This window comes from Nelumbo lutea, chromosome 8 (assembly GCF_056320005.1).
Source record: "Nelumbo lutea isolate HS-2025 chromosome 8, American lotus-T2T, whole genome shotgun sequence".
Taxonomy (NCBI): domain Eukaryota; kingdom Viridiplantae; phylum Streptophyta; class Magnoliopsida; order Proteales; family Nelumbonaceae; genus Nelumbo; species Nelumbo lutea.
In genome coordinates this window covers 2878105-2902975 of record NC_142691.1, presented here as the reverse complement: position 1 = coordinate 2902975, position 24871 = coordinate 2878105, and the positions used below count along the sequence as shown (strand labels likewise).

General features: G+C 39.0%; 2 protein-coding genes across 4 annotated transcripts in view; both read left to right on the top strand.

Annotated features, from left to right (window-relative positions):
* Positions 1-19811, top strand: part of LOC148842193 (F-box/LRR-repeat protein 15-like) — a 29259-nt gene extending 9448 nt beyond the window's left edge. For all 3 annotated transcript variants that reach the window (XM_088960025.1, XM_088960026.1, XM_088960027.1), the window contains 16 exons: positions 9571-9847; positions 9942-10074; positions 14069-14168; positions 14264-14461; positions 14543-14813; positions 14969-15067; positions 15175-15263; positions 15364-15463; positions 15571-15741; positions 16871-17023; positions 17283-17443; positions 17523-17721; positions 18060-18523; positions 18637-18700; positions 19189-19275; positions 19452-19811. In XM_088960025.1, coding sequence (XP_088816151.1) covers positions 9571-9847; positions 9942-10074; positions 14069-14168; positions 14264-14461; positions 14543-14813; positions 14969-15067; positions 15175-15263; positions 15364-15463; positions 15571-15741; positions 16871-17023; positions 17283-17443; positions 17523-17721; positions 18060-18523; positions 18637-18700; positions 19189-19275; positions 19452-19532 — 2647 coding nt within the window. In that variant the 3' untranslated portion in view covers positions 19533-19811. The remainder of the gene's footprint in view (positions 1-9570; positions 9848-9941; positions 10075-14068; positions 14169-14263; positions 14462-14542; positions 14814-14968; positions 15068-15174; positions 15264-15363; positions 15464-15570; positions 15742-16870; positions 17024-17282; positions 17444-17522; positions 17722-18059; positions 18524-18636; positions 18701-19188; positions 19276-19451) is intronic.
* An 801-nt stretch (positions 19812-20612) lies between these two features.
* LOC148842192 (auxin-binding protein ABP19a-like) lies at positions 20613-23817 on the top strand. The gene has a single exon (XM_088960023.1). The coding sequence runs from the start codon at positions 22965-22967 to the stop codon at positions 23583-23585; it is 621 nt and encodes a 206-aa protein (XP_088816149.1). The 5' UTR covers positions 20613-22964; the 3' UTR covers positions 23586-23817.
* The last annotated feature ends 1054 nt before the right edge of the window (positions 23818-24871 follow it).

Below are 24871 nucleotides of genomic sequence, written 5' to 3'. Positions count from 1 at the left end.
TTTTATTAGGATTGTTGGGACTTCTTAAAGCTGGGCATTTAAAAGCTGTTCAATGAATTCTTTGGGAGAGGAGTGATCAACCCGAGGCTGAATTCTACTTTTATTGCCCTTATTCCGAAGAAGCTTGATACGATTCATCCTATTGAGTACAAACCCCATCAACATGGTGAACAACCTTTATAAGATAATCGTTAAGGTCCTGTCTCGGAGAATTAGAACAATACTTCCTTCTTTAATCTCTTTGAATCAAGGGGCTTTTGTAGGGAATAGACAAATCACTGATCAAATTCTTACCGCCAATGAAAGTTTGGAGGATTTTAGAAGAAATGGAAAGAAAGGATTAGTGTGTAAGCTTGACTTGGAAAAGGTGTATGATTTGGTGGATTGATACTTCCTTTTGGAGGTGTTGAGGAATTTTGGGTTTGAAGGAAAGTGGTGCAAATGGATTAAGGGTTGCCTTGAGTCTTGTCATTACTTAGTTTTGGTGAATGGAATAGTAGTGGATCACTTTCTTGCCATTAGAGGGATTAGATAAGGTGATCCTCTCTCCCTTTTCTTGTTTACCCTTGTAACGTAGGTGCTTGGGAAGTTAATTGACAGAGCTGACGCAAAAGGTTTGGTGAGAGGTTGGAGAGTTGGTAGGGATAGGGTTCTGGTTACACACCTACAGTTTGCTGATGACACCATCTTTTTTTTTTGTGAAGGAGATGACTTTAGCAGGGTATTTAAAATTAAGCTTCAGCAAAAGCTGTGTGGTGGTGGTGAATATGGATGAGGGGGAGTTATAGGTTTGTGCCTCTTTAATGTGCCACGAGGTCTCTTAGTGGTTGATGAAGTATTTGGGACTCCCTTTGGGTGATAATTCGAGGAATAACAATTTTTGGAACCCTGTGGTAGACAAATTCACTAAAAGGTTGGCCACTTGGAAGAAATATTATGTATCTTTGGGACGGAGAATAACATTGATTGGATCTACCTTGGTAAATTTACCTGTGTATTTCCTATTTGTCTTTAAAACTCCAATGGGTGTGGGCAAAACGATAGAAAAATTAATGAGAGATTTTTTGTGGGAGCCTGGAGAAGAAAGGAAGGACCAAATGGTTAGTTGGGAGCTAGTGTGTAGGAAAAGAAGTGATGGAGGCCTAGGTCTAGGGAACATTTAGAAGAGAATCATCTTGGGAAGCGGTTGTGGAGGCTGCCTTTGGACAAGGATAAATTGTGGGGTAAAGTGATTCTTAGCGTACATGGGCTGTCGTTATACGGTTGGGATGCTGCAGTGCTCGATCGGGCTACAAATGATTTCCTTGGAGGGCTATACAGTCTGTCCTTCCTCTCTTTCTTCCTTTTGTCAGATACAACATTTGCTTCGGGGACCGTGTTAAAAGTTGGGAACATGTTTGGGTGGGTGAGTCACCACTAAAAGTCCAGTTTTTTTCCTTGTACTCTATTTCAAATTTTAAGGATGAGCCAATTTCTTCTTTCTTGATTCCTTCTGCCTCGTATATTTTTTTTTTGTTTTTGATCAATAACACTTTCATTAATTCATCAATAGAAGATTTACAATAGGAAGACAAACACGTTTATCTTCCAAGAGCAACAAAGAACCTCAAGAAAAGGAAAAAAAAGAAAGAGAAAAGAAAGAAAACACACTAAAGTGATAGCTTGGCCCAAAAAAGTGGATCCTTCTGCCTCATACTCGGGGTTTGATGGGGATTTGGGATTTAGGAGAGGCCTTAGAGATTCAGAAATGAACCATGTGTTGGTTTTGATTAGACTTATTCAAGGAATATTTTCAGACCCTTTTAATATTGATAGTAGAATTTGGACTCTAGCTCCTTCTATTTCCTTTTCCTGTGCCTCTTTTTTTAGAGCCTTGACCCAACCTTCTGTCAATTTGGGCTTACCCTTACCTGTTAAAGAAGTGTGGGGGAAGCCAATTCCTCCGAGAGTAGGGGCCTTTTATTGGAAATCATTTTTGGGAAAGATTAATACATGTGACTTCAAAGAAAAAGGCCTTTTTTGGTGCTTGTCCCCTAATTGGTGTATCTTGTGCAAGGCCAATGGTGAGATCTGTTATCACTTGTTAATTTCTTGCCCTTTTGTTCTATCTATTTGGAGTTGGTTTTCTTCTTTGTTTGGTTGCAGATGGACTTCTCCTCTGGACTTCCAAGCCTCCTCGGCTATAAGTGGGATGAAGAGAAGGGGAAAAACTCTATGGAGATGCACCAGAGCTGCTTTATGTTGGACAATTTGGGATGAAAGAAATCAAAGGGTGTTCCAGGATATGGAAAGGAGCTTAAGTGCAATTCTGGAGGTCGCTACAATTAGAGTGTTGCAATGGGTGAAGTCTTTGTAAATGTTTGAGGATATTGCAACCAGGCTGCTGCTGAATAATTGGGAGGAAGTGGCTAAATCAGCTCCAAGGAAAGCTGTCTTTACTCTTTTTGTGGTCTCCACCTACTAAAGGGTTTATAAAGTTAAACTGTGATGGGAGGAAGGACAAGTTTTGTCTTTATTTTCCGAGTCAGTTGGTGTAGGTGACCTTCTTAGGGCTGAGGTTTTGGTTGTTTTGGAAGGGCTGAAAAGAGCAAAGTAGTTAAAATTTCACAACCTAATTATTGAAGGCGACACCAAGATAATTATTGGTTGCTTGGAAAGAGAAGAGAATGGGCTATGGGAATGTGCAAATGAAAAGAAGGAACTTAAATGGCTTTCAAGGGCTATGGTAGTAAGACTTCAGTGGATTAAGAGGAGTGCTAACTCCCTATTGATATAAAAAAGGAATACAACAATGCTTGCTAAATGGTTTTGGAGATTCTCAGTTGACAAGGATAAGTTGTGGGTAAAGGTTATCACCAATATTCATGGGCTTGTGGTTGAGGGCTGGGATGCTGGGGTTGCGGCTAGGGCTTCAAGAGCGTCTCCTTGGAAGTTTATCCTTTCTATCCTTCCTTCTTGCCACATATCAGATATAATCCATGCTTAGGTAACCTTGTTAAATTCTGGGAGCATGTTTGAATGTGTAATTCATCTTTAAAAGAACAGTTCCCTTCCATCTATGCTATTTCTAACAGGAAGGAAGAGTCTATTGCTTCTTTTGTGGTTTCTTCTAATTCTGTCTCTGGGCTTGATTGGGATTTGGGGCTGAGATGTGGTTTGTGTGACAAGAATTAGATTGTGCTCTATCTTTGTTCCATGGCCTTGAATGCATATTCTTAGATCCCTCTAGAGGTGATTGTCGAGTTTGGACTTTCATCCGAGTGATGATCTTGGCCCAACATTTCCAAAAAGAGGTTTGGAGTAAATATTTTTTGCCTAGGGTTGTTGGCTTCTGTTGAGAAGTGTTTCTAGAAAGAATTAATACATGTGATCTTCTTCAAAGAAAAATAACTAATTGGTGTCTATCTCCTCATTGGTGTATTATTTGCAAGGATAATGGTAAGTCTCCCTATCACTTATTAATATCTTCTCCCCTTATATCTCCAATTTGGGAATGGTTTCTTTCCTTGTTTGGATGTAGGTGGAATCCCCTGCCAAATTTGCAATGCCTAGTTGGTTCTACTCCTATTATAATTGGCAAAAGAAGAGGGGAAGGATTCTTTTGGAGATGTACGAGAGCAGCAGTGTATTGGACAATATGGGAAGAAAGGAACCAAAGAATATTTACTGAGAAAGAGAGAAGTATGGAAGCTTTAGTTGAAGCTATCACCCTTAAAGTGGTCCAATGGTAAAAACATTAAAGCTATTTGAGGATGTTTCTGCAGCTAATTTGATGAGAAACTGGAAGGTGGTGTAGGGATGGCAATTTTCCCCATTTCCCCGATCCTTGTGGGGATCTGCCCCGAATGGGGCAGGGATGGGGATGATTTTCCTCCCAACGGGACGGGGATGGGGAAATTTTCATCCTTGTTAGCATGGACGGGGCGGGGACGGGGAGAGCATTCCCCGCCCCACAAGGACCCTGATCCCCACTAATATATATGTATGTATGCACACGTTATATATGTATATATGTACACATACATCTATATATTGATATTTTTAAAAACATGGTTGAATATGCTTGGATTTTTTCTAATAGGATTGTAAATTTTAATTATTTTGTTTTTATTTTTTTTAAATAAAATAAAAAAACAAATGGTTAACATTATAAAAAATCACGGGGAATGGGGATCCCCGCGGGTTGGGGAGAGGGTCCCCGTCCCCGTCCCCGCCCCGCCCCATTGCCATTCCTAAGGAGGTGGTTGATTCAGCTCTCGTGAAAGATGTTTGAGGGCTGAAATTCGTGCTGTCATGGAAGGAAGGGTGCTAAAAAAGCCAAGGAGTTAAATATTTCGAAATTATTAATTGAAAGTGACTCAAAACTTGTTATCAGCTGCATTCAGAAATAGGAGGAGATGGGTTGGTGGGACCGTACTAATGAAAAAAGAATTTCAAGTGGCTGACACAAGGAATAGTTGTCTTGAGATGGACAAAAAGAGATGCTAATTGCTTTGCTGATTTTTTTTTGGGGGGGCTAAACAAGGGGTGGGAAGAAATCATATGTTTTGGGCTGTTTTGTAAGTCTGTACATTTGTTTGGGGGAGAGTTAAGAGCGTTTGCCTCTCTTCCTCTTACTTTTTATTTTCCTTCTTAGCGATATTTGGTTATTGATAAAAAGTGTTGATTTCTCATGCACTATCTCTCAATGGAAGGCCTTAATTATGTCTGGAATAGAGCTACTGCAAACAGCCTCAACTGGGAAAGGTTGAGGAAGCGGACAGTCTGAAGAAAAGGTACAAGAGAAGCAACTAGAAACACTAGAAATCCAGATCCTACAATCTCTGATGGTGTTTAGGGAGACCTCACTCTCTTGTTGCCACCTCCTCCTCCCCTTCTTTCCCTGTTAAGGAGGTTTGGTCTCAGCCCATTCCTCCAAAAGGCAGTGCGTTTTGTTGTGAAGTATTCCATGGTTCCATCAACACTTGTGATGTGCTTCAGAGAAAAAGGCCAAAGTTGTGCTTATCCCCAAATTGGTGCTCCTGATGTAAGCTGAGTGGTGAGACTGCTCTTCACCTCTTTATCTCCTGCCCTTTTGCTAACTCTATTTGGGTGTGGTTTTCCTCTTAGTTTGGTTGCAGTTGGAATTCTCCTGCTAATCTAGAAGATCTTTTTAGCTCAAACATTTTTAGGTGCTCTAAAAGGAGAGGAAACGCGATGGGAAAATGCACTTGAGCAGCAGTGGCCTGGACAATCTAGGAGGAAAGAAATCTGAGGATATTTGATGATAATGGCAGAGGCAGAGATGCTGTGATTGAAGTGATAACTATAAGGGTGGCCCATTGGGTGAAAACTTTGAAAATATTTGCAGATTTTAAGACAAAAGATTTCTTCAGATCATGGGGAACAATTGCACATTTGGCTTCTAGAGGATCTATTGTAACTGAATTCTGGTCCTCTCAAGATGTTGGGTGGAAGAAAGTAAACTTTGATGGGAGCTGTTTGGGAAGCCCTGGCCCAGTGGTCATTGGTGGGGTAATAAGGGAGGAGAATGGAGATATCGGTGCCATGTTCTCAGGCCCTACCTAGTATGGTGATGTGGTGAATTCAGAATTGAAGGCAGCAATGTTTGGTGTTGAGAAAGCTAAAGAGTTGGGGATTAACATGTTGATTATTGAAGGGGACTCAAAAGTCATTGTAAACTGGCTGAAAACAGAGGAAGGAACAATCTGGAGATTAAGAAATTAGTTTAGGCGCTTTAAGCAGGCTTCTAAAGACATGGAAATTCACATAAGATGGAATAGGTCAGCTAATAGCATAGCTGATGTTCTAGCTAAGCAAGGAGTCCTAAGGCAATCTATGTTCTGGCCTATGTTTTAGCTAATGGGATATCCATCGGGTCCTTTTGGGGCTTGTTTGTAACTAATGAATTTCTTTGTTGGGTTAAGCTTGGGTGTGTATTGTAATTTGTGGGGTTTAGGTGGACTTAAGTCTACCCACAACTTCTTGTTGTACAAAATCTGATAAGCTAATGAATCTTTTTGTGTTGATTTAAAAAAGCCCCAAAACAAGTCAAAGATTCTTAAGTTCCTTTCATCTCAAAAAGTCCACACAATTGTTGCTCTAGCACACTTTCACAAAATTCTACATCTTTTTTTTTTTTTTTTTGTGCATCTTAGGAAGGATGGGCTAAAGAGACCTTCCAAACTAGCAATCCAGATACACCTGCAACCAAAGAGAGGGCAGAACCATTCCCAAATACAACAAGCAAAAGGGCAAAAACTAGGGAGATGGAAAGCACTCTCACCATTCAAGTTAGGGGGTTTCAAACTATCTCAGGTTTCTCACTAACCCCAAGTTCCAACCCTCCCTAGGGAAAGAAGACCCAAAGAAATCAGACACATGATATTCTTTAAGGCTTAGTGTTGACGTTCCTTCTTGAGTTACTATAAACAAGGTTGTAGATTGGTAGGAAACATATCAATTTGCAAGCTAGAGTGTGATTCTTTCATCAGTAAAAAATTTAGTGATTGGGGAAGGATTTTGAAGGCGCTAGTGGAGAGACTTAAGTTAAAAGGTCTGGCGGATATTAAGCCCTTTGATGATTTGAAGGCGATGCTATTTGGAGTTGATGAAGACACTGTGATTCCCAGAATCTAAATAATGGATTCTCCAGATAGTAGGGTAAGGGCGGAGATTTGGCATATAATAAAATATCCATCTCTGAAGAAAATCTTGTGCTTAAGCTTGTAGGACTTCTTTTCAATCTCTAGAATGAGGAATTCCTTGATAGGTTGACCCGGACTATGGGGGAGTTCTGATCTGATAGCAAATCTTGATGATCTTCATGTAGAGAGACTCAATCATGGGTTTGAAGCCCAAAGACATCCCTAGATGCATAAGCTTGCTCGTTGATGGGTTCTGGCTCATGGTCTAGGTCTTGTTGGAAGTGGAAGTGTCTCTATGGTTGAAAGGTTCTAAGGTAGAAGACGCTGCTATTCATGAGGAATGGGTCACATGTGAAGGGGAGAATACATTACAAAGGAGCAGAGGTCATTGGCCATTTGTCAAAGGAAGCTACAGTCCTCTCATGGGTTAGAAGGAAAGAATAAGCCAAATAAAGTCTACATTTCAAATTTACTTGAAAAAGAAAAACAAGAGGGGGATAGGTGCAAAAGTTATGTGGAGGCCATTATGGGAGGTGCCATGTCAGCCAAAGCAGTTGGATCACAAGATATCTTAAAGTCTAGTGAGAGGTGGTTCGAACTAGTTCGAGTCCAAGAGATGGAATTGGTTTAGGGCCGGATAAGGTTAGCAATAGTAGTTTAGGTGATTTATTATTTAATCTCATGGCTCTTGTGGGAGACCTTTGAACGACCCAAGAGGAGTTGATTTGCCTCTTTTATGCGATTCAGGTTTATCATCATCTACCTCAAAACGGTGCACTCGCCTGAAGATTTCGTCCCGTCCAAATGGAGTTTCAAATGAAGTTCAAGCTCGCGACGTTGATGTGTTCAATGACTAGAAGAAAAATTAGAGCAAGAAGGATAGAGTTGTCAAGATTAAGAATGGAAGATGTTAGGTCTTAATATACCAAATTTTAAAAGGGGTGGGATGCTGAGTTTAGTGTTTCGTCTAGGTGTAGAAAGAGAGGGAGAAAAGTGGACATGGGTGAGTGATCACCAAGTATGATAAGGGTGGTAACAAGAAGACTTTTGGTGGAACAGGTGGGAATGTTGTTGAGTGTCCAATTTCTTTAGTGGACAAAGAATTGAAGGCAGAGGCTCAGGTGATTTGCGTCACTGCTGAACCTGGGGTTTCAGATGATGCTCCTCTTGAGATCAGACATGATTTTGGAGGACCGGCTCTGTTTATCTTGGAAGCTGATTCTTCTTTTGGTTTAGGAAGGCTGAAAAGGAGTGCCATTAATGGTGATGAGGCTGAGGTTGATGGTGAGATTGGAGGAAAGGGGTGACGGTGGAGCTGTTGGGAGTCATGATGAGATTTACGTCGAGGATTATTTTTAGTTCGAGGAGGTGAAGAATACAAAGGTGGGTGTTGATTTGGGCCGAAGGAGCAAGTCTGAGGAAAAGGTGGAACAGATTAACGAGGTGATTAGTAAGAAACTACGTAGTTTGAGAAACCATAATGTAGTGCACGTGATAAAGATCTTCTCTAGGCTAAAACTTGGTTTGTAGGGTCAAGAACTACAAAAAACTACATATGGGTTTAAAGGAGGAAAAGAACAAGTGGCAATGGGATAGTTGGTACTGATCATAGAGGGGCAACAATGCAAGTTCAGCCATCAGTCTCCCATTTGGGGAAGGAGCACTATGAGAACAAAGTGAGTGGCATTGACTCTAATTCTAGTGCGAGTTGGATGATGCAAAATAATGATGGTAGTGCCAGTAGCTCGGGATATGTGACTATCCAGAATTAGTGGATAGAGAGGTCATAATTGGTAAGAGCCTATGTCTGTTTTTTTGGGGGAGTGAGGAGTTTGCTAGGGCCTTTGAGGAGTTTGAAAGGAGGAGATGGCAAGTGAAGGAGAAAAAAAGTTCATTGGGAAGGAGGCAAGGTTTGGGATGAAGATGTTTCAAGCTAGGAGGATGAGCTTATAGATGAAGTTTAAGGTCTCAGTTGATGTGCGAGGAGGGCTTGCGTTTCTGATCAGGTGTCAGGCTGGCTGTCGATGTGCAAGGAGGGCCTGATCTTTTTATAACTAAATATTCGTTATTTAGTTATTTTATAATTAACCCAACTTCAGCTCAGCGGTTCAGGAGTTCAAAATCTTTTTAGAAACTCATTCACTAAAAGATAAAGTAATGAAAGTCATTCAGTTAAACCATTTCAGCTGTTGTCAGATGGGGCCTTACTATGCTTTGAATTTTAGAATCATCCAAGTTTGCTGTTTTTCTTTTCAAAGGCAGTTTTTTACTAAGAAGTCTAGTCTTGGTTTATACAAGACAGATGATGAAAATAAACTTTAGTTATATCAACTAAGGACCTGTAGATGGTTCATTAGGTGTTAGATCAAGATGATCCATCTAGTTTTATTCCAAAATGCTGAGAAAATTTGTGATGGGAGTTGAAATACCTGTAATAAAAGGGAAAATATTATTGGATGCTGGGAAATATCTGATAGTTGATATTTTGGTTAGAAGATAACTGATGGTTAATATTATCATAAAATTGATTCCATGGATGGTATTGAGCAATTTGGTAATGAACTTTCCTTGTGACCCATTTTGTTTGTATGGTTCTTGATAGAGAAAGATGGTGTGATAGGATTCTTGTAGCTGATTCCAAATAGTTGGGGTTAAGTCTGCCTTGTGATCACTATCCAATTTGTGATGTCTCCCTGTAAATCTTATTGAGTTTGTCAATTTTTGGCACCTAAGTTGGGCTTTCAAGATTTGGTATTTTGAATGGAATTTGAACAACATCATGTGTTAGTTGAGATTTCGATCTTTAGGATAAGGAATGTAGTTTGTTGAAATATATTACATTGTTGTAACGGTGCTGTCTTGTTTTGCTGGCTGCTAATGATGGGAGCTATTTTTTCTTTCCACCACCCCCTTTGTTTTGCAGAGAATGTCGTTATGCATGTGCAACAACCTCATGTGCTGATCCTTGTGTTTCAGTCACTGATGGCAATCATGACACTTCTCAGAGTACCTCAATTTCATTTGAAAATGACATGTTTTTTCTTGGTTCCACTCCAAATGATGGTGGTAATGGAAGACCTGTTGATTTAAATTGTGGTGGTGGTGGTGATGATGATGATGGTGATGGAGAGGGGGGTAGTTCTTCAAAAGTGGAAGATTCAGAAGTTAGGATGGATCTTACAGATGATTTATTGCACATGGTATCTGCAAGCATTCCCTTTCAGTTAGTTTTAATTGTTACTTCTTTCATCCTTTGACTTACTTTATGTTAATCATCTCCCAATGCCATTCCAGGTTTTCTCTTTCCTGGACCACATTAATTTATGTCGAGCTGCTAGGGTCTGCAGGCAGTGGCGGATAGCTAGTACGCATGAAGATTTCTGGAAGTCTTTGAATTTTCAAGATCGGAATATTTCTGCACTCCAATGTAAGTCTTCTGTGTTCCTTGTGGTATTAAAATACCCTAACCTACATTCTTTGAAAGGATTAGTTTAAAGCTAGAAGTATTAATTTGATATGAAGTTGGTCTTGACGTCTTGTGCATTATGTACCATCTGAGACACGAGGATATGATTTTTTTTATGCAAAAATATAGTATATTAGAAATATAAAAGCAAGTACATCAAGGAGCTATACACAGGGAATTTGTCAAAATAAAAAAAAAAGAAGCTATACACAAGGATTATACAAAGGCTGCCCTTGCAGCACTAAACCCTCAATCCCTGCTTTACCAAAAAACATGATGATATGATCATCTGTGCAGACTGTCTCTACCCATCTGTTTATGTATCCTTGTGCACGTAGTTTTCAAGTGACACCTAGGTGATGGATTCTTTTTTAAAGTAAAACCATATATCCTAGGGTAGTTTCCTAGGTTCCATAACCATCTTTCCATAATAATTATCCATAATTTCCATAGGAGAAGTATAAATTTGATGCTTAAGTCTAGAAAATTAACATTTTATGAGAAGAAAAAGAACCAAGGAAAGAAAATTGTAAAAAAATATAGGGGCTGAACCCCTATTTTTGTTATAGGAAAAATAGAAAAGGGAAGGTGGAAGAAGAAAATGTGTTGATTTAGACAACATTTTAAGTTCTTCCCTTTGCTTATTGGTTAAGGTTTTGAAATCTTTGAGGGTTCAATCAAGTATCAAAATTTTGATATGATACGCCCTGTATTGGGTGTACTGTATTGTATCTTTGGGGTCCTGGTACACCTGTTTACAGGTGTTTCCAGGGATCATTTTTTTAAATTATATATATATATATATAAATGAAATTGAAAACCAAAGAAATAAAAAAATAGGGGGAGTATTGTTATAAGTACCAATACACCTATGCTGATACACAGAGGTGTATTGATACTTTGAACCATGGGTTCAATACAACAGTTAGCAAGGTTTGTGTTGATTAAACCCTAATAAATAGGAAAATAATAATAAGAAATTAGTATATAAACACAAAATGAACATTCTAGTTTAATAATGTCTATGTTATAATTATAATGTCAAAAAGTAAAAAATATAATGGTATTTTATAACATAGTGCACAAAAACTGCTTGGTGACTGTGCATGCTTGTGTCTGATGACGTTTTAGGCCTATCTTCTATAAATCTAACCAAACCCACACAAACCATTAAAACTGACTTTGGTGCAGTGGTGCAGCCCTGTAAAATCCATTCAATCTACCTTTTTGCAAAGCAACTTGAAATATTGAATCCGTTTCCTATTGTTGACTCTAATACAACGTACAGATCTGACTGCAGATCCCCTTTGTTAACATATTTAAATTCCTTGTGACAAAGAGTCGATTCTGCCAACACTCTCCTTCTTGACTTTTACTTCAATAAGTCGCCTATTTCTTTTGTTCCAAAATCTCAAATATACCACAAAAGGGATTGCACTCCATAAAATATTCAACCTTTTGCTATGTCACACTAGGTAAGTTTCACTAAAGGAAATAAAGTATGGGCCTTCTTGACTTTTACTTCAATAATTCACCTATTTCTTTTGTTCCAAAATCTCAAATATACCACAAAAGGGATTGCACTCCATAACATATTCTACCTTTTGCTATGTCTGATTGTGGGTGAATGAGCAAAAACTTCATTCAGATGATTTGGATCTGATCTCTGATTATTGAGAGTTGGGAACAGAAATGCCCAAATGAACGGAAACTCCCTTCTGCATGTTAAACACTTTTATTCTGTTCTTCTCTTTTAGAAACACTAGGTAAATTTCACTAAAAGAAAATTTAGGGCCCTCCAAAAAAATCCACGCTTAAAAAAGCAGAAAAAGTGTTAAGATACTGTCCATTGCCTCAACCATGCAAATGCTTCCACTCTTGGAGTAATGGGATTATCTCATACCCCATAATGTTTTATCTCTTTCCCCCATATGTCTTACCAGAACCTCATGATTTGACTATGAATTTACAATGAGCATCTTCTTTCCACCATCTTTCATTTGAATTGCCTTTAACTTCATTGGCTGCAATGCAAAATGCAGTTTGAAATTTCATTATACCCTTCAATTCACTCGCCATGTAAATAGAATAATTATCCCTTGTATCCCACCTAAATCTGACTATGCCATAATGATATCCTACCACACCTCTCCATAACACCTCCCTTTCCTTCCCAAATTTCCCCCAACCACTTTGCCAACAATGTGTTGTTTTAATTCTCTAATTATCCTAGTGCCTGGATCCACCAAATTTCTTTGAGCTACGTACTTTTTTCCATCCCACCAAATGAATCATCTTACTTCCCTTTCCTTTCCGTGAGAAATTTCTTTGAATCTTCTAATTTTGGTTAGCAATATGTTTTTGTCTCCCTACTTTAACCAATATTTTCTCAACCTTTGTTTCCAAAATACCAATTCTCAACCTTTGTTTCCAAAACACCACTTCTCTATGTATAAATTGCTTTTAATTCCTTTTTCACCATCTCCTTTTTCTGCCATAATCTCCCTCAAAATCCAGTCCATTTTCCAACAGTTGTCTGGTTCCAACTTTTTATTTTGGCTTTTAAACCCTGCAATTTTCCAATAAGAGGTTTATGTTATCTGTGTCCTCTATGCATCTCCGCCCACCAGTCATCCACCAACTCCAAAATTTCTAGATGATGAAGCAACATGCTCAACCTTAATGCAGACAAATCTCTTCTTCAATAATATTATGTTGGTGTTCTTCCCATGATCTACAAAGCAAAAACCTATCCAGACTTTGGAGGAAGCTGCCCATAGGCTGTGAACCTAGATCCCTTTTGTGGTTGATCAATCAGCCCCTTTTTTGATATAAGCTCCCCAAACATCCTCGATCACTTTCATTTCCCATCATCCTTTATCCTTTCATTTCACCTATTCTTCTAACTACATTAAAATCACCTCTATCACCCATGGATCTCCCATCTATTCCCAACTTCATCCTACTGTTCCCATTTCAATTCTCTTTCCATATTCATTGTGACTACATATGTTTTAGATCACCTAAACCTAATAAATAGAGAAGATCTCCCTTTTGCTGAACCTTTCCTCCCCACTACTCTAAGATCCCCCTTCACCAACAACTCCCCAATAACCTTATGACATCAAAAGATTCTCACTCCCCAATGTTTGACTCTCCAAATTTCATTTCTCATCTTCATATCAAAACCTTCCAATTTTTGATTCCTAAGGATGCCCACTTTATTCCCGACTAAATTCTGAGCTGATTCTCTTCATGTAGGATCTCCCAATCCTCCTTTGTTCCCTTCTCTATTCTCTCTTTCTCTCTCTCTCTCTCTAGTGAGCCAACATAAAAGACAATAGGAATTGATCAGCACCCGAAGAGTTATTCTAGAAAGAAGGCCTTACAACAAGTCTTGATATGGTAGTGATGGTACTTGGGATTTGGACTGAATTGAACACCAAGGGTATTTTTGCCATTTTATAAATTTGTAGGTTCCAATAATAGGGTTTGATTATCTAGTTATAGTTTGTTTATGCTTAAAATTTCAGAGTCATTGCATAAGTAGGATTAGAGTTATTGAGTCTTCCTTGAATTGAAATAGGATATGACAACTTTGACTCCTAGGATTATTATGAGTTTAGAGTCTATATGGACGTTTTACACAGACAATGAATCATGTTGAGTTTTCTTCAGCTTATGCTAGCTATGGTGTGTGATTCCCATGCCCTAGAGTGATTCTAGGCACCCTGTGATTGATTCCAAGCAATTTCTCTCTTCTCTTTCCCTATTTTCTCTCTTATTCCTTCAAGAAGCCATTACATCCATTGACAGCCATAAAACTCTGATCAAGAAGACTATTCAACATTCTCTAAGGACTAGAATTGAGCTGGTCGGTACAAAAATTCCTGTAGTCTTTGTTTTGGTTACTGAGGGTCGGTATAAAACTCTTATTGGTTATATTGATTTGCAGTTGTGGCTATGTGTCATCGGTATCCAAATGCAACTGAAGTGAATATTTTGGGCGCTCTCTCTATTGATGACCATGTTATGAATGCAATAACCTCCTTAAGGTATTGACCATTTTGTGTTGCTTTGCATATATCTGCATATGCTCTTTTTGATGTTACCTTATCATAATAAGCTTATACTCATGGTTAATCTTCAGGAATATTGAGGCTTTGACTTTGGGCAAGGAGCAATTAAGAGATGATTTTTTTCATGCCCTAGCTGATTTTTCTATGTTGAAAACTTTGCGTGTTGTTGATGCAACACTTGGTAATGGCATTCAAGAGATATCTGTGTACCATGATAGATTGCGCCATCTTCAAATTCTTAAGTGCCGTGTGCTCCGTATTTCCGTGAGGTGACAAAAATGCCAAGTTTGTGAACAATGTTTTACTGTGCTTGGTTATTCTGATTTTTATGTTGAAACAAAATTCTGCAGGTGCCCCCAGCTTGAAACTTTGTCTTTGAAGCGCACCAACATGACACATGCAATGCTTGCTTGTCCTCAGTTACATGAATTAGATATAGGCTCCTGCCACAAGCTATCAGATGCTGGAATCCGTTCTGCAGCAACATCATGCCCATTATTAGCATCTTTGGATATGTCAAATTGTTCATGTGTCAGTGATGAAACACTTCGGGAAATAGCCCTCACTTGTGTTCATCTTCGTGTCCTCAATGCCTCATACTGCCCAAACATCTCTCTTGAGGTCAGTTTTCTCCATGTTTTTTTTTTCTCTTGATCAGTCAATCTTTTTCTGTGCTTCAATAGTTTGTTTTGTTTCCACCAAAACAACAGTACTTTGTTTTGACGATGCCTGATTACTCTTTATCTGATATTATTTGGTATTGCTGCTGCTGCTAGTCTGTTAGACTGCCCATGTTGACAGTTTTGAAGCTTGATAGTTGTGAGGGCATAACTTCTGCTTCAATGGCTGCAATATCCCATAGTTATTTACTGGAGGTTTGGATTAGCTTTGCTATTTTTTATATTGGTGATTCTCAAACATTTTTCTGCAACTTTTGTTCGACTCTTTTTACCTATTAAAAGAAAATATCATTTTGTTCTAGGTCTTGGAGCTTGATAACTGTAGCTTGTTGACATCAGTTTCCTTGGACCTTCCACGATTGCAGAACATCAGATTAGTACATTGTCGCAAGTAAAATATATTGCCTATTTTGTTTTCCCCTTTGTTGTTTTTTACCCTTGTTCTGTGATTAAGTTATGGATATTTGGAATCTGTTGATTCCTTTTCACAGATTTGTTGATTTAAATTTGCGAAGCCCCATGCTTTCATCTATAACAATTTCTAATTGCCCTGCACTTCATCGCATTAGCATTATGTCAAGTTCACTTCAGGTTTGTCTTCATCAAAATAATCAAGTTCCTTTTTTTTCCCTCCAACCTGAAAAAACCTTGTCATTGCTTAAAGGGTGGGAATCTTGAAAAGTTTTTTGGTCATGCAGAAATTAGTATTGCAAAAGCAGGAAAGTTTGACAACTTTGGCATTGCAATGCCAGTGTTTGCAAGAAGTGGACTTAACAGAATGTGAATCTTTGACAAATTCTGTTTGTGAAGTTTTTAGTGATGGTGGTGGTTGCCCGATGCTCAGGTCCCTGATTCTTGACAGTTGTGAGGTCAGTGGCTTCTCTTTTCCTGTTTCTGCATTGTTTTTCCATTTAAATCCGTTTATGCTTTACACGCATTTTGTTTATATTGGTATTACTGAATTGAGTGGGGGATAATCAATTAATACAGCTGGTCAAAATGGTTTGCCAATGCATGAATGGTCATACTGGCAATGACAGCTGGATTCATTATGGTTGTGGTTGGTGAAATCTCTACACATTTTGAATGATAAAAAAACTCTAGACATTTTGTTGTAACCTTTTATTTCTTTTAATAAAAAATTAAACGTATAAAAATGCCTCACTTGAGGTTTGTGAAGTTATGTGGAATATTTATGATAGTGTTTAACTAAGATGGTGTTTGATTTTGAGACGCTAATTCTTAATTTGTTTGCTTCTCAAATTTTTACCTGTATTTATACTTCCAAAAAAAAATTACCTATATTTATTATTTGTGTTAGTTGACTTTTTGATGCCTTGATATAGTTCCTAGTTCTTTTGTTGATTCAGTTGATTGGTAAATCTTCACTTGTTTAACTTTGAGTAGTAGTATTTCTCAGTTCCTTTCGGTTTGACAGAGCCAATATGACCAATAATTTTTCTTTAAATCCTGAACCAGCAAAACCATTTGTTCCGTTATTCCATTGATGTTGCAGGTATAGGGGTTACGTTTTTTACTTGAATCTATAAAGCATGAACTGACATATTTTTTATCTTGTTATCATAAAAAAAAGGTATTTTCTTCTCCAAAAAGCCAACTCCTCACTGAATTTTGTAGATATCATTGATCCTATTGTACCCTTCTGTTTTCTTCTCTTGCACCTTGTGAGTTCCATGCCTCTGCATCTTATATATCCATTTTGGTCTATTTTCATGAAGTTATTGTGATTTGACATTTTCACCCATAGAAGGATGGTCCGTGTAACTAGAAGGATAGCTTCCATCTATCTGTGCATTCCGTGTGTCTTCAACATTGGTTGGCTTAGACCTGATTGCCTTTTTGTTTGGTTTGTTTAAAACATTCTATTGCTTTAAACGCAAGGAAAAATTTATTGTTTGTAACATGTTCATTCTGCTAATAGTTCTTGTTGGCTCTTCTACCTCATCAAACTGAAAATACCTATTTAATTTTGTATAGAGTCTGACAGCGGTAGGATTCAGCAGCACCTCTTTGACCAGTCTTTCCCTTGTTGGCTGCCGTGCTATGACTTATCTTGAACTCACTTGCCCGTATCTTGAGCAAGTCTATTTAGATGGCTGTGATCATCTGGAAAGAGCATTGTTTTGTCCGGTAAGTGTACTTACAACATGATTTCTTGCTGTGCTTAAGTCTATTGTTAAACCTTTGCATAATACTTCTTGGTTGTTGAATATATGTGGCCGATGAGCCATACTATTGCAGAGTTTGGTTATTAGCATTTTGAATGCTACAAGGCTCTCAAAATATCACAAGTCTCTATTGATACTTTAAAGACATCTTACATTGATGTGATTTTGTGTGTTCTCTGCTTTTAAACTCTTTCGTCTGACTAATAAATTGTATTATGTAGGTCGGCCTTCGGTCCCTGAATTTGGGGATATGCCCCAAATTGAATGTACTCCAAATTGAAGCACCACAAATGGTTGTGTTGGAGTTGAAGGGATGTGGTGTGTTGTCTGAGGCATCCATAAACTGCCCTCGTTTAATGTCTTTAGATGCCTCCTTTTGCAGGTGATGTTCTAAGTTCTCAATATGATATTTCTAATTTTCACCCAAAAAAACTGATAGTTGTACTATTTTTCATATACAGCCAGCTCAAGGATGATTGCTTGTCTGCAACGACTGCGTCATGCCCTCTCATTGAGTCACTGATATTGATGTCCTGCCCATCTGTTGGTCCTGATGGTCTTTCTTCTTTGCACCAGCTTTCATGTTTGACATTGCTTGACTTATCCTACACTTTCTTGATGAACTTGCAGCCAATTTTTGAGTCCTGTTTGCAGCTGAAGGTAATTGTGGCGTACTTTAACCAAATATGGATATGCACCATGGAAGTGCCATCATAAATTCTCACTTTCGCTTTTACCAAAAAAATTCTCACTTTAGCCATCTTTTCTGACTAAGCTTGACTTTTTTACTTGCATACATGGATCATACTGACCTCTCTCTCTCTCTCTCACAACAAATTGTAAAAATAGTGAAGCTAATAAAAAAAGAGAATAAAAAAACAACCATAGATTGCAAATGTTTGCACCTTCTATCATCATTTTTTTCTGATTGAAATAATGATGTTGGCTTCACTAAATGGCTGATGATCATCTGCCATCTCTCCATATGGGAAAAACAGGTATTGAAATTGCAGGCATGCAAGTATCTTACGGACTCTTCATTGGAGGCTTTGTATAAAGATGGTGCTCTCCCAGCCCTTCGTGAATTGGACTTGTCCTATGGAAGCATCTGTCAATCAGCCATAGAGGAACTCCTTGCTTGCTGTACACATCTTACTCACGTCAGCTTAAATGGATGTGTGAATATGCATGATCTTAATTGGGGTTCTAGTGGTGGTCAGCTTGCTCAGGTGCCAAGCATCATGGGTTCATATGGTTTGTCTTCAGAAGCCATGCATGAGCCAATTGAGCAGCCTGACCGGTTACTGCAGAATTTGAACTGTGTTGGGTGTCCAAATATTAAAAAGGTTGTCATTCCTCCGAGGGCCCGTTGTTTTCATTTGTCTTCATTGAACCTTTCTTTGTCAGCAAATCTAAAGGAAGTTGATGTTGCTTGTTTCAATCTGAGCTTTCTCAATTTGAGGTATGCTCCACTTCCCCTGTACTCAGCAACTGGGTTTGGTTGGACAATCTCTACTTTGTGCTGTTATTTTGCATAATAAATTAAAATTTTCATCTTTACTGTTTACCCTTCAGCAATTGTTGCTCCTTGGAGGTTCTAAAGCTCAACTGTCCGAGATTAACTAGCCTCTTTCTTCAGGTATGCATTTTCTGGTGCAGTCAAGTTATTGTATAAATTTTTGGTCTCCAACAGTTTCATTTCGCTGAAGGAAATTCTATTCTTAGATATCCACGCCACTACAATGCGCTGTGTTAAATATTTCTTGGGTCAAAATTCAAAATGAGTGGGCGTTCATTACCAGCGGATCATTGTTCAGATTTCCAGAAAAAATCTTCAAAATAGTCAAACTACAGAATAGATCATCTGATGTTGGGTTTTGGCACTTAAGATGCGCTAGCGTGGCTAGAAAAATTTTTTTATAGCTGCTATCCTGATTCACCAATCACCACGCACAAGGAACAGTGCTCTATTATTTAAACACCTGCTGTGCTACAACATATAATGCACATTTTTTAATCATTGCCGAGTAAACACCTGCTGAGTTGTTAGACCTGCCTCTGTTTCCTGCTTTTTAGTTTTTTCTTTTTCTTATTTTTCCATATAAACATTAGTGGTTGGTTTGATAGTCTTGCAGCATTGCTGAAGTAGTAGTTGAAGCTGCCATATCAAACTGCCACATGCTGGAAACACTAGATGTCCGCTACTGTCCAAAGGTAGGAGAATCCTTCATGGAATCAATTGAGCTTGTTTATTAGCCATTGCTAGTGAAACAAAATTGGTAGCTACTCTTTTTTGGAAATTGAAAGTTTGGATCAAAGAGATTTCTGATAATTCATTCCTATGGTTCATTCTTTCCCATATAGTCATTTTTTTTTTCTTATTTGAGCAGATATATTCTGTGGGCATGGGGAGGTTACGCATGGTATGCCCCAGTCTGAAACGTATATTCAGCAGTCTGTCTGCAACATGATGCGATCTGCATATACCACGCATCAGTTTTCCCTTGAAGGTCAGATTGTTTCAAAATGTCTTTCCAGTGCATGCTTGCTCTCGCCTATCCCGAGGAAATCAAGCCATTTGTTCCCATTTTGTAAATAACCAAGTTCCTTTCCCATTTATTCAGGTGTCATCTGTGTTTGTATGAGTTACTGGTTACGAATTGCTGCTTTTGGTTCAGCTTCCAGCAGATGTAAACGATATAATAAAATTTTATTTAATGTTCATCTTTTATTGTTTGGCCTGTCATAAATTGAAATTTCTTTCTAGACTAGATATATTTTTCTGAATGTTAAATTGTTAACAAGTAGTCTGTAGTCTTGTGTCTTGACAACATAAACATCAGCTCTTGCCTACAATATTAAAGAAACCAACATTTTTCTTTAATGTTTTAATAAATGGATTTGGTTACATGTTAACAATCTGGTCGTACCAGTTATTCTATGATTCTATCCATTCAAATCACTCCGACGAGGCTAAGCTCAGCATTTTGACTCGTTTTACGACGTTTTTCTTTGCTAATAGAAAGAATCCCAGCTCTCCAGTATTTATGTACATATACACAGATAAAAGAGTATGAGATCTTAGAATCTTTGCAGAAGCCTTTGGAATTAGGAGGTATGTTTCCAGAAACCCGCTAAAGGGGGAATTCATATGAACCACTGACACATCTCATCATGGTTGTTATATTTTTTGTGGATGGTACTTGCACAGACAGGTTTTAGCTGTCAAATGTCTTTTTATGCTCTTCTCTTTCTGCCCAAGTGGGCATTGGGCCACAATCTCGTATCTTCTTCCCCTTGTATCTCACTTCATTGAAATCGAAACCATTATTTTCAACCCATCGTTGATCAGGACGGTTGAACCGTTAATCTAGTCAGTCCAGGTCAATGATTCATTTAACCGGATCGTTGAATTCTTGACCTTTTTATCGGATCACAATTTCATTTTTTTTTTAATTTTAATGTAAGACCATCATGAAATTGACCTGGACAGATGAACGAATGACCCATCCGCCTATAGCCCAAATCAATCTAAAATTTGAGTGGGCGGCCCGAGCTCAAAGCAGTGTAAAATTCTAACTCGGGCCAACCCAAGTTGCAAACATTGATTGAAACACCAGCATCTCTCTCGACAGCTTACATTGAAAAGAAAACAATGAATAATGTACATTTAGCAAATTATCATTATAAAAATGCCATTACCAATGTTGCTGGTGGCTAGGTCGCATTCTGTGCACCCATGGGTGCACTGGACGAGTGAACCCGCGAATCAGAGTCCTCCACGTCAACCAGGAAAAGGAACGCGTATTGTTAACGTTTCAAGTGCCGTTAGTCGGGTTTAGCGGTTCAACCAGCTGCAAAATGACAAAAATGAAAATCAAAACCCCTGACAAACCTCATTTTTGACTTTTCCCTCTATGTTTTTCCCCTGGAGACCGAACCCTACCCACACTATGATTCGAACCAGTGGCCGCCGGCGGCGATGGTGAGAGCTCCAACTGTACGTTTATCTTTTCCTCTTGTTCTTTTTTTCTTTTCTTCTTCGTCATCAGATGCTCTGGTTTCGAGTGCGCGTTTATTTATATTGATAGTAGACCTCTTCATAGCCGGGCTCGAGTTTAGCTTTTGCCGTATACACAACACCGAATCTATTCAACTGAAGTTCTTTGAGTTCAGGCCTCTAATAAATAGTTTGGCCAGGGCTCGAGTTTAGCTTTTGCCATATACACAACACCGAATCTATTCAACTGAAGTTCTTTGAGTTCAGGCCTCTAATAAATAGTTTGGCCACTTGGTGGTTAGTGATAATAAGGGAAAAGTACGAAGACACGCAGAATTCTGAATTCCAGCCCCCCCTACAACTAGCCCTGTCCCTATAAACCACATCTCACGGTCATGATGCATTCCCCTGTACTTTGGGCCTTCTAAATTCTGAGTTGGGCTGATTTGCACTTCTCCCTATGAAAGGTTCAAGATGATTGAACATGCAAAGAAGAAATGGAAGGTACCCTAATTTTGGACTATGCAAAGGAGAATCAGAAGAGCACTTGAACCCGTGGAACTAAGCGGAAGATTCGAAAGGATGTTGAACCCGTGTTGTTGCCTATGAATAAATCGGTTTTTGGTGGTGGATTTGATTTCATCCCATCGCCGCCTCTAATGCTTTATCAGAATTTGAACAGAAGCGAAAAATTATCAATGGACGAGCAAATAATTGGGCCAAAGGGGTGTGAAGTGTGAACTGTGAAGAGCTGGGGGATTCGGTGAATATTGAATAGAGATGATAAGGGTATCACCATACCAAATCATATACTTTGGTACTTAATTTGAGGGGATAAAAATAGACGCCGGCATGGTCAGGGTCTCAGGGAGGAGTCCAGATCAGATTCTCACAAAGGAGCGCTCTGTGAGGGACAGGGATGGTATCAGTTGAGTCTGAACTCCGAATTGCGCACAACAAAAACCGTGGAGCTCTCCTTGTCGCCGTCGATGGCTGCCAGAGAATACAGGGGAAAAGAAAACAGGGTTTACTGCATCGGCCACTTGAAGGTTTCGGTGGAACTACTACTGGGAGGAGGAAAGTTCTAGGGAAAGCCACTCAAAAATCTCGCAGTATGGGTTTGGCTCTGATTCATGTCCGGTTGAACCGTTGAATCCAAATTAACGGCGCAAGTGACTGTTAAAATTTGAATGATCGACGTGGTCAAATCCAATTGGCGGGTTCACTCGTCGAGTGCACCCACGGGTGCACAGAACGCGGACTCGATAGGCTATATGGGGTTTTGTGAGGGGTGGACTACATACAGACAGAAAACCCAACATATTCGGCCCAAGGTTTTACCATAATACCAATTACCAAGCAATGGCCCACCACTAACATAAAGAATGCGTGAATTCGGGGATGGGGTTGCGGGGGTCTCTATAATACCGTAATCCAGTATTTTTTTATATTAATTTATTCTAAAATCCTATTTGTTGATATATAAACTATAAAATAAGGCACCTGTTCCTAAAGAATTTGAGCTGACCTCTTTATATCATGTCAGAAAACCCAAATAAATCCTTCTTGAATCAATACAGATAAGCTGAAAAGAGTCTTCTTGTTTTTAGTTTGGAACATTTAATTGTGAAAAATGGAAGTTTGCGGATTCACATGCCTCACAGATCAGGGTCTGTCTTTTTTCTCTGTATTCACTATGGACGTGAAATCCTGCATGCTCTCTCTCTCTCTCTCTCTCTCTCTGAAGAATTGTATTTAAGCGGTTAAGCCACAATATGGAAAAAATTAAAAATAAAATCTATCCAAGCTATCCCCCGCTTATATATATAGGACCAAATCCTATCAAAACAAACCTACCCAAGAATACAAGCAGAAGCAATAAACAACGATTGCTCCGGTGAAGATGCTTCACATTCTCTTCCTCTTTTCCCTCTTCTCCGCTGCTCGCGGCTCCGTCCAGGATTTCTGCGTTGCAGACCTGACGGCCCCTGAAGGTCCGGCAGGCTACTCCTGCAAGAAGCCCGCCAAGGTCACTGTCAATGACTTTGTGTACTCTCTTAGCGCCGCAGGGAACACCTCCAACATTATCAAGGCTGCTGTAACTCCAGCTTTCGCTGCCCAATTCCCAGGACTCAACGGTCTCGGCATTTCCATGGCTCGTTTAGACCTTGCCCCTGGTGGCGTTGTACCAATGCACACCCACCCTGGTGCTACGGAGCTCCTCCTCGTCGTGCAGGGGACGATCACCACTGCTTTTATCGATTCGGGCAGTTCTGTTTACTTGAAAACGCTTAAGAAGGGAGATATCATGGTCTACCCTCAAGGATTGTTGCACTTCCAGGTGAACGCTGGTGGAATTCCAGCCATCGCTTTTGTTAGCTTCAGTAGCTCCAATCCTGGCCTCCAGATTCTTGACTTCGCCTTGTTCGCCAACAGCTTACCCACTCCATTGGTGGAGAAGACCACCTTCCTCGATGAAGCTCAGGTGAAGAAGCTCAAGGCCGTACTCGGAGGTTCAGGCTAAGCCCGCCAAATTTCCTTGTTCTCGTTCCCAACTCCTCCTCCACCACCTCTTCTTCCTGCTGTTGTTCCATTTTTTTGGTGTTTCCGTTATTTTCCTTTTCTTGTAATTGAAGTGTTCTTGTAACGAATCGTGTCTGTATGAATTTCAGTTCATCGTAATTTTCTTTATCAGAAAATTACTTTCTGTTTATCTTCTCATTCGAATTAAGTGAAGGTTCCTTATTTGCCTAGAACTCTAATGAGATTCTAAGCCAACAAGTTAATTATAACAATATATAACTCAACAAATTAATGGTCCCTCATAAGCACCATTTTCTCAACCAATGCGATTCTGAGTTTGTCTAGAAAACTGATGCCCTTGACTTTATAACGTTAATTAATTAGAAATGATATATACCCTTTCCATGGTATAACATAAATTCTTTTGATGATCAGGAAAAGGAAAAAAAAAAAACATGGCTGAATCTTCCACCAAAAGAGAGTCCAGTGCAGAAATAATTGCACTAGCTAGAGCTAAGGACGATAGGAGTAACACTAGTAGGGAGGGAGCTTGTCGCATGCATGCACTATCACAGACGCAATCACACAGAGGAAGTTTCCTCTTGTTGTAGTAGACTTGTAGTTTAGAGAGAAGAAACTGTGGTTGAAGATTGGGAGTTAAGAGAAAATTAGGAGATATCATTCTTATCATGACTTCTATGGCTGATATCTTTCTCTATGTCAACATACATAAGCCAACGGTTTTCACAGACGTCGTAGTGTCGTCCCCCACAGCTTTAATGGCATAAAGTGTATTGGCTTTTGGCGTTCCTCCAGGGATACTGAGACTTGCCAGCTGTCAAACATAAGAAACAAAGAAATTAAAAAGGGTTACCATTTATTAAAGCTTACTTGGATAGTTGGATGTTGTCCAACAATGGAGTGGACCTATACCTCTGTTCTATTTTGCACGTCCGAATATTCGAAAGCATCATCGATCAGTTACTCAATAATACTTTCCTAGCTAATTCCTGTTGTTGAATATATATGCACTCAGCTCAATATAATATAAGTACGAGAAAAAGTATTATGTTTTAATTAAAAACCGATCACTCCTTATATCAGCAGATATATATTTCTGATGAGGCTTGTGGGAAAGATTATGATTTTAAATTTTCTTAATTAAGTAAAGTTTATTAGAACCTACCGATGATGAGATTCCTTATCATCAGCTATTCCTTTCTTTGAATGTATTAATTTTATGTTTGTTATTAATTCATTGTCGTGGACTTTGGGATGGTAGAGACA

What these genes read in the sequence shown, in the direction of transcription:
- LOC148842192 (XM_088960023.1), top strand. Translation starts at nt 22,965, where the DNA reads ATGCTTCACATTCTCTTCCTCTTTTCCCTCTTCTCCGCTGCTCGCGGC.